At 32.5% G+C, this 10,000-nt stretch overlaps 1 protein-coding gene across 18 annotated transcripts in view; it reads right to left on the reverse strand.

Moving 5' to 3' along the window:
* LOC124951557 (potassium voltage-gated channel unc-103) overlaps positions 1-10,000 on the reverse strand; it is a 151,216-nt gene that overhangs the window by 114,088 nt on the left and 27,128 nt on the right. For 16 of the 18 annotated variants that reach the window (XM_047500133.1, XM_047500287.1, XM_047500192.1 and 13 more), the window contains one exon: positions 9,857-10,000. This exon is cut by the window's right edge and continues 87 nt beyond it. In XM_047500133.1, coding sequence (XP_047356089.1) covers positions 9,857-10,000 — 144 coding nt within the window. Of the gene's footprint in view, positions 1-923; positions 1,547-9,856 lie in introns of those variants that run through there. The other 2 variants (XM_047500278.1, XM_047500247.1) reach the window with 2 other exon arrangements.

Raw genomic sequence — 10,000 nt, forward strand, 5'->3', positions numbered from 1 at the left:
ATATGTATGTATGTATATGTATATATATATATATATATATATATATGCATATATTTATATGTATCTATCTCCCTTTAAAATAAAATATTTCTTCCGTCGGTAATGTTTCGATCTTTCTAGATTATTTCGTATTCATGAACCGTGTTCATGAATATATTCTGAATAAAAAATCTTTGTAATATTCAAAACTGATAATACATTTTTCGTTAGATAGATATCTATAATGTATATAAATATATACATTATAACGTTATCATAGATATCTAAATATATATATTTATATATTGATTATGTATATATACAATATACCTATATTATTTATATACTAATTATACTTATATATTAATTATATGTATATATATATATATATTTATTTATTTATTTATTCAGATATACAAAAGGAAGTAGAAGAAAAGAAAGAAGAAAGTAGAGAATCTTTCATATATATATGTATACATATATATATATATATATATGTATATATATATAGGGTAGGCGTAATGAAAGTAGTCGAAACAACAGTCTAGAAGTAGCACTTTGAACCCGTCGAACCGTTTTATTTCGAGGAGTGGGTCGAGTGCTCGAGCGATGCGTCTCTTTGCTAATCGCGCGTCATCACAGAAACGTAATGAAAAGAGAGAGAGAAAGACTGAGATAAGAGAGAAAGAGAAAGAGACAGAGATAAGAGAGTGAGGAAAAGAGAGAGAGAGAGAGAGAAAAAGAGAGAAATATGGTAGGTACTCGTTCGGATAACTAATTAGCATGACGGCACGACGACAGGGCGAAGAGAAAGAGAAAAAGAGAGAGAGAGAGAGAGAGAGAGAGAGAGTAAGAATGAAAAAGAGAAAGAGAAAGGAGAGAGAGAGAGAGAGAGAGAGAAGAGATAGGCGAGATAGAAGGAAAAATAAATGAAGTGAACGTACGACTTCATGGGTATCCATTGTTGTCCCTCTTCCGGGCTTTCCACATCGCAACTCATCTCGAGATTCTTGTTCCCTTGAATTCTAACACCTCGGGAGTCTCGATGGAAAAAAAATCGGAAATCGATGCTGCGAGAGAGAGAGAGAGAGAGAGAGAGAGAGAGAGGAGGGGAGAGAGAGAGAGAGAAGAGAGGGAAAAAAAAAGAAAAGATAGGGAACGTTATATGAGAATCTAATGAATCTCCTCGTTTATGCGGGTTCGAACTTACAGCTTCCGAGATAAGTAATATAAAAGATTCAAAAGTGGATCCGCCATCGTTCCTCTCTCGCATATCTCACGAGACATTATAAATCCAGTTGCGTTTTACTCTCTCATTAAATACTCTAGCAATAATTCAACAGGTAATATTTGAACGCGGCTAAAAGTTCCCTCTTTTTTTTTTTTTTTTTTATTTTTCTATTTTTTCTTTTTTTTTTTTTTTTTTCTCGTCCCTTTGCCTTTTTTTCCTTCCCGTATCTCCCGACGAACAACTTCTTAAGTTTTCTTCTTCTTCTTCTGCTTCTTCTTCTTCTTGTTTTCCTTTTTTTTTTTTCTTTTCTTTTCTTCTCCTTTTACTTTACTTCATCCTTTCAATCTTTATTCTCCCCTTCTTTTTATACCTTCCTTCCAATCCCGCTCCTTCTCATTCCCTCCCTCCTTGTCATCCCCTTTCTCCCCTTCCCAATTATATCTTTTAATTTCTCTTTCACACGAAACGCATACGACAGATTTTTGATAGACGAGCAATAAACGCGCGGACTCTGTTGGAGTTTATAGACTAAAAAAAAAAAAATTATATAAATATATATATATATATATGTGTGTGTGTATGTGTGTACGTATGTATGTGTGTATATGTATATATATATATATATATGTATATACGAATATAAAACAAAACAAAAGAAAGAGGAAAAAAAAAAGATCAAACAAGAAAATATCCAACCATAAATATGGATTAAACGTAGTTGAATACTTTGTTTGGCGTCGTTAAAAAAAAAAAAGAAAAAAAAAAAGAAAAAAAGAACGATTTTAAAGTTTTGGCCGATCGTCAAAGTTTTCTACGAAGAAAACGACGCACGAGACAATGTGCGTTGTTAACAACAACGGCGAAAACTTTTCTCCGGAGCTTTTCCTTTTCTAACAAGAGCTCTCATATATTATACGATATTCTTTTATCGTCAACAAAACGTAATTCATATGCTACGAATTTCTTCACGAGGATCGTAAATTTTTTTTCCCCCTTCACCCCGAAATATGTGTTATATTATTTTCCATCTATATTTCCGACCAAAATGAGAATTTCTTTTCTTCGATGAAAAACAACAAATTTTATTTTATTATATCTTAACGTTTATCGATTTACGTAAAGTTATACGTAGCTGCAAGCTCGAACACCGATCGATCGATCAATCGAATGAAAATGATCATCGATTGACTTTGTTTGTTTGTTTGTTTGTTTGTTTCTTTTTTTTCGAGAGAGAAAAAGAGAGAGAGAGAGAGAGAGAGAGAGAGCGAGAGACAGAAATGGAGGGAGAAGGAGATGAAGAAAGAGAGAGAGAGAGAGAGAGAGAGTGAGAGTGAAAGAACCAATCAGAGTCACAATAAAAGCACACACGAATGACAGTCGCGATTAAGAGCTGAGCTTCTCTCTCGCAAGCTCGGTACGCGGTCGTGGCAGAGACTGCAAGTTCGCGTCTCTCGCCTGACTCTTCACCGATCGTCTTCGTCGTCGTCGTCGTCGTCGTCGTCGTCGTTGTAGTCGTAGTCGTCTTCGTCGACGTCGTCATCTTCGTCGTCTTCGTCTTCGGAAGCTCGTCTTATCTTGGCGAGCTTTCGCGGCGTAAGCTTTCGAAATTAACGCTGAGAAACCTCGTCCTATTCTCTTTCGGTCCCGTTTAACACGGTCGAATCCACTAGGAAAACGTTAGGTATGAGAGAGAAAGAGAGAAAGAGAGAGAGAGGAGGGAAGGGGAGGGAAGGGGGATCGTTTTTTTGCAGAAAATCGTTGCGGTCATTGTACCTCTTTGTCATTTTATCGACGAAAGATAAAAAGAGAAAGAGAGAGAGAGAGAGAGAATTTTTGAGAAAAAAAAAAAAGAAAAATTCATAATTAATTATAAATTTGTAATATATTGATCAATTTTCCGACTAACTTGCATATAATTTGCGATAACATTTTATTGTATTTTAATCCGTTATTTCACCGATTGGATTATATTCGTATATATATATATATATTTATATATATAATTCATCAAAATTTTTTTTCAATAAAAATCAAATAATTTCATCGACTCCACTACGAGAATCACATCTTATTTCATTATTATATAATTTTAAGACAGAGATCAATTTATCAATTAATCAACAATAGAGTTAATATATATATATATATATATATATATATATATATATTATTTAAATATATTTCAACGTAATCAACAATTTATCCACAATATCTTAAAATTAATCAATATAAAAAAATATGGAAACATCAATGATATCCAACAAGTATAGTTTCTTGATCGATTTAAATGTGTTAAATTGAACGTTCTATTAATTAATCTATTCAATCAAATTACATATATTGGAATTAACTGACCTTTTAATTAAAACCCAAATATCACAACAGGTAAATATTATATACTATCAATCAATGATATTGAAATAGTTGTTATAGGTCGGATTGAGGCAAAAGGAGAAAGAGAAGGGTAGTGGGGTGGTGGGGTGGTGGAGTAAAACGTTGTATGACGTCACGTTGGCAAGCAATACGTGATGTCATCGAATACGCGAAAAGGGTTATGGGTGGGCGACGGACTAGGCTATCCGGTGGGGAAAAATAAGGGGAAAGAGAAGTGGGAGGGAGGAGAGAGAAAGAGATAAAGTGGTGGTGCGGGTGTGGGTGGGGTTGGGTGAGGGAGGTTGAGGGGGAGGGAGTGGAGGTAAAGCACGAGCACGAGTACGAGAACGAGCGGGAGGACGAGCACAACTATTCTTGGCTGCTTCGAACGCTGTTCTCGTCTCCTCGCTCACCTCGCCGCTCGCTTTTTCGTTGCGTAACGCGCGAGAAAGCTTTTCTGGAGGAGTCGCTCGCGCGAAATGGCCACTCGAAAGAAAGAGAGAGACAGAAAGAAAAGAGATAGATAGATAGAGAGAGAATGAGAGAGAGAGAGAGAGAGAGAACTCCGTGCAAAATTACGAAAAAAAAGGAAAGAAAAATAAAATAGAAATGACTTTGAGCGATCCGTTTCAATTTTATTTCTTTTTCTTTTTTTTTTTTTTTTGTTTTTTTTTTACGACTTTAAACCATGCTCTCGATTGTCCCTGAAATTTTTCATATAACAAACAAACAAAATTACAAAGTTTAAAAAAAGAGCAGGAATCATTTCAATTATCAATATGATCGTATCGTTCTCATTGACGTTCTCGACGATTATACGGAAATTTTTTTAGAATTTATTGAATTGCATTTCTCTTTTTTTTTTCTTTTTTTTTTATATATATTAAAGAATTGTAATTGCTAATTATTCTTTCTATTCTTCGTGCTAAAAGATCGTTGTCGATAATTTTTCTTCTTTTGCTTTGTCTTATGAATATGCACGTATACGATTTGTAAATAATAAAGAGAGAAAGAGAGATAGATCAAGAGATAGAGAGAGATACCGAGAGAGAGAGAGAGAGAGAGTATACACTTATATTAGCGTATGTATATATATATATATATTAACTTATAAGTATATTACTATCATTTATCAAATATATTACTATCATTTATCGTCTATCTTTTCTAACGAGATAAGATTTGATGTTACAAGATCGTAATTTTACTATGAAAAAATGTGCAAATTAACAATTATGCAATTTTTTTAAACAATATCTATTACACATACTTATCGTTCTTTCTCTCTCTCTCTCTCTTTCTCTTTCACGCTAAAAAAAAAGAAATAAACTGTCATAACTAATTGTAAAACATAGACAATGATTATACGAATTTTAAACAATCGATTTGTCCAAATCTCTTTCTAACAATGTTGAGGAAAAAAAGAAAAAGAAAAAGAAAAAGAAAAAGATTATAACTAATTGCTAGAGACTAATCTAAAATCATTATTCCAAATATTATACCAAAGGATATTGTTAATTAAATCTATATTTCTCATTCGTTCTTCGACAATGTTAAACAAGAAAGAAGGCAAAAGAAAAAAAAGAAAAAAAGAAAAATGAAGAAAATTCTATACCAATATACATACGTACGTACGTACCACCACATAATAACACAAATTCCAACGATACGACGTGTACACTCGTTTTATCGACGTTTCCATTCACTTGTAATCACTGTTTGAAGAAGAAAAAAGAAAACAAGGAAAAAGAAAAAAAAACGAAAGGAAACGAAAAAAAAAAAAAAAAAAGGAAAAGAAAAGAAAAAGTCACGAGAAAAATCACTGAGACTTGAGAACTCGCGGGAGGAACAAGGGAAAAAGAAAAACAAAGCGAAAAAAAAAAACGAAGAAGTAAGAAAAATAACAGAAAAATACATATATATATATATATATATATATATACATATATATACAATATAATAAATAAATTTCCTTCTCATTCAAAAGTAAAGATCTGGTTGAAGAGTTATGCGAATAGTAGGCAATAGGAATACATTTATTGGCGCTCCGGGAAGCTCGATGTGCTTTACTTTGGAAAGTCAAGTGGCCATCAACGTCACGAAGAAGCAAGAGAGGGAGAGATAGAGAGAGAGAGAGAGAGAGAGAGAGAGAGAGAGAGATACCGAGATTGAGAAAGAAAGAGAGAAAGAGAACGATTTAGAAAGAGAGAGAGAGACAGAGAGTGACTTAGAGAAAAAGAGAGAAAATGAGAGAAAATGATAGAGACCGTAAGAGTAAAAGAGAAAGAGTGAGAGAGAGAGCTGAAAAGAGAGAGAGAGAGAGAGAGAAAGAGTGAGAAGAGGAAAGCACGGAGAATGAGTTTGTTGTTTTAAGAGAAGGCGCCATCGACTTAACACGCTCTCCGCATCGTTTTGATGTTACCGCCCGAAGGTGCCTGCAGGTGGTCGGAAATGAAGAGTAGTAGTAGTTCGTTTAGCGCCTTTCAATCAGCTCGTTTCGCACGTTCGGCCCCTTTCGAACTCGTTGGATGCCACTCTTTTCTCTTCTCTTTCCTTTTACTCGATACCACACTCGAGCCACATTACTCTATCCTTTTTTTCTTTTCTATGTGTCTATGAGAGTATCTGTCTTTATCTCTCGTACACTCTGTGCGTATCTTTCTATTTCTTTCTCTTTCTCTATTATGCGATCAAAGATTACGCAATCGATAACTACAAGCCGATGAAAAGAGTTTCCCCTATCGTTGCTCTTTTTCTCTCTCTCTCTCTCTCTCTCTCTCTCTCTCTCTCTCTCTCTCTCTCTCTCTATCTCCCTGTCTCTTTCTCTCTCTTTTTCTTTTTTCTTTCTTTTTTTCTCTTTGTTCCTATTCTTTTTTCTCTTTTTTTCTTTCTTTCTTTCTTTCTTTGTACCCGATGCAACATGAAACATGCTCTGCATCTCTTTTGTGTTTAATATGTAAACAGATATACATATGTTCTATTGTGTGCATACAATGTGTCCCAAAACTGTTTGGATATTTAGTAACGTTTGAAATAAAATCAATGAAACTTAAAATGGACTATGAGTGTTTTAGAGTATTTTTTTTTCTTTTTTTGAAATTTTAAGAAAATTTCTCGCACGCATTTCTTTCGAAAAATTGGATCAAATTGATAGATCGAACCATCGATGATAATTCTTACATTTTGATTTGTTATTATTCGTATATATTTATATATATATATATATATATATATATACGAATACATGTATATATGTACGTACGGCCGTCATTATTTCTAAACACCGGAACTTTTTTATTCTCGTTTATGTCCCTCGTCGTGATTTCATACATAATTTCTCCCATTTATAACTTTTTTCAACTCGGTCAAAACGAATCGATATAATTATGCCGATAGATATGTACGCGACGGGAAGATGAAACCACTAAAGGATCATAATGCCGGACATCCTTTTCTCTTTAACCATCATCAACTTAAATCGTTTATCATGACGATAGAAAAGTAACGAAAGATATTTCTTTTCGATTATATCTTTCAATGAGTTCGATAATTGACAAATAAAATCGAATTATTGGCGAAAGCGAATAAGAATTTCTTTTGATAGTTTTTTTCTTTCCTCTTTTTTTTTTCTTTCTTTTTTTTTTTTTCTTTCTTTTTTTTTTTTTTTCTTTAAATACCTTCAAATACGTCAAATTAACTTTTTCAAAAGTGAAATCAAAAATTATAACGTATTTGTCGAATGATACGATTAAATGATATTTGAAGATAAATTCGAAAAAGAACAAAAAAGAAAAGAAAAGAAAAGAAAAGAAAGTACATGCAATAATTTATGTAAATGGATAAGCTAAAAATAGAAATAAATGGGAAGACAATTAAATAATATTTAAATAGAAATCGTAAGAAAAATAAATCGATATAAGAGGAAATATTGAATGAGGAGAAATAAATTTTGTAAAAAATAAATTAAAGAATATTGAAATAAATAATACTGACGTAAAGGTTCCTTAGGTTTCAAGCTGAGGTCAGAGAAGACGAATCAAATGAGTAAGGTAAGGCAAGAGACCTGCCTCTATCTCTCTGTCTCTCTCTCTCTCTCTCTCTCTTTTAAACTATGACTATGATAAATTATACAGTAGTGACTATCGATCTCACCGCGCCTAAGGTCAGACACTACGGCAAAATCGAAACCAAGCCGACCGCTGCTGAGAGTGTGTCGAAGTCGAAGTGAATAAATTCAATTTTCCCGCTCTAAACAAAAGAGAAGCATTCCTAAGCTGGCTTGCGGAGAAAGGAGAGAAAGGATGAGAATGATCGAGGGTTAACTCGATCATTCTGTCCTCCCATTGAAAATATTCTCTTGGCTTCCCGTTATTACGATAGAAAATTGGATTCCGACCATTGGATTGGATTCCACAAATATTATTCACCGATCCGATTGTTCTAATCACAAATTTACGACAAACTCAAATTTCGAACTATTCCATTATTATTATTATATATATATATATATATATACACATACATACACATATTTATATATATGTATACATATAATCATATTAATAATTAAAATATATATTATTCTTTTATAATCATTATTTTGAATAAAATTTTAACTTTATATATATATATATATATATATATCCACTCTAATACAACAATTTCTATTATATTATTTTATAAACGTTTTATTATCCCTATTAAATAAATAAATTATTCAATAAATATATTTGATAATAGTAAACGTTTGAAACGTGACCGATCGATCCTTTAAGACGTCGATAGCTAACAAATGAAATGTTTCTCTTTCGTTTCATTTGTTTATATACTACTTGCTCATATAACCTACTAGATCACGTAGTACACTGACTTACGTACTACACTAATATCCATCAAAACTGAGAACATTGATAATGTCGAGTTTTAATCGGCAAATATACGTAACTATAAATGCCACGTTTAATTTACATACATGCATGCATCATACACACACATATATATATATATATATGCATGTATATAAAATTTACATAGAATTGGCATCACATCGTCGTTAGAAAATGGCAAAATGTTTTGCCAAAAAGCGAATGAACCAATTCGTCGTATTCCTTAGTAATTTTGTACGTCCGGTTTTCGATCCCGCGGAACAACGCTTAGTGGTGGATGTTCTTAAGGAGTGGAACGGCGCCACCAACATTTTTGGCTCCTGATTGTGAAAATAAATCATACGGGTTAAGCGTGAAAGCAAGTTCCTTCTCTTTCTTCCGCTTCCGTTATTATTTCGAAGAAATATTGAAGATTCCACTTTCGATCGAAACGTTAAATGCATTATGCGAATCCAAATTGTTCTTACATTTAATAAAATTCTTAGATCTACGTGTGCATCTGCTTTTAATGACTTTTCTTTCTCCTTTTTCTTTTTCTTTTTTTTTCTTTTTTTTTTTTATTTTATTTTTATTTTTGTTCCCTTTTTTGTTTTTGTTTTATCTACGGCGTCTTACGACGAATTCTTTTCCTTCTTCATTTTTTTTCCCTTTTTCTTTCTTCTTTTATTTTTTTATTTTTTGAAATTATTTCCAACTTTTTCAAATTTTTTTTTCTTCCAAACGATACGTACGATACGTCAAAGAGATCTATTCTTTTATTCGTTATTAAAATTCTTGATCGTCATTTGAAATTTCATCGAGATGATTTAATTATTTGAAACGATCTCGGACACATTTTAACAAATCGTTTCAAAGGGAATGTTACAAATCGCTATCTTCTTTTTACAAGTACAAAAAAAAAAAGGTCTAGCATTACGTATAAGAAAGTAATATTATCGTAATAAGTGTTAATCGTAAAAAATTAATTGTATGAGAAATGTACATTTACGTCGTTAAAAATCAGTACATCGTCTTCATCGATTATGTGAAATAGCGCGTTGTAAATTTCTATTTTTTTATTTTTTTTTTTTTTAATCAATATCGAGATAGAGCGAGAAAAAAAAAAGAAATTTAACGATTATCGATAAGTATTAATTCAATGACTAAAAAGAAAAAAAAAGATATATATATATATACCATCGTCAAAACGAGTATATCGTTTAAATGCAAAAACTATTCGTATCTGCGTCGAATGATTTCTTTAGAGAAATAAAAATATATTTGAACGATCGAAGTCAAAAAAAAAAAAAAGAAAAAAGAAAAAAAAAGAAAAAGAAATAACAAGAGATTCTTTTTCTTTTTCCCCCAAGAAGAATCTCACAAAAAAAAAAAAAAGGGAAGGACTTACCATCCTTCCTGTAGTAGAGGATCTCGAAGTGTTTCTCGACGCCTGCAGCGAGAGCGTCGCGCAGGGCTGCGACTGCATGCGGTGACGTCATCGGTCCATGTAGAAATTCGCAGACCGCTGGTCTTTGCATCACTTCCGCCCTGG

Source organism: Vespa velutina, chromosome 1 (assembly GCF_912470025.1).
Source record: "Vespa velutina chromosome 1, iVesVel2.1, whole genome shotgun sequence".
Taxonomy (NCBI): Eukaryota; Metazoa; Arthropoda; class Insecta; order Hymenoptera; family Vespidae; genus Vespa; species Vespa velutina.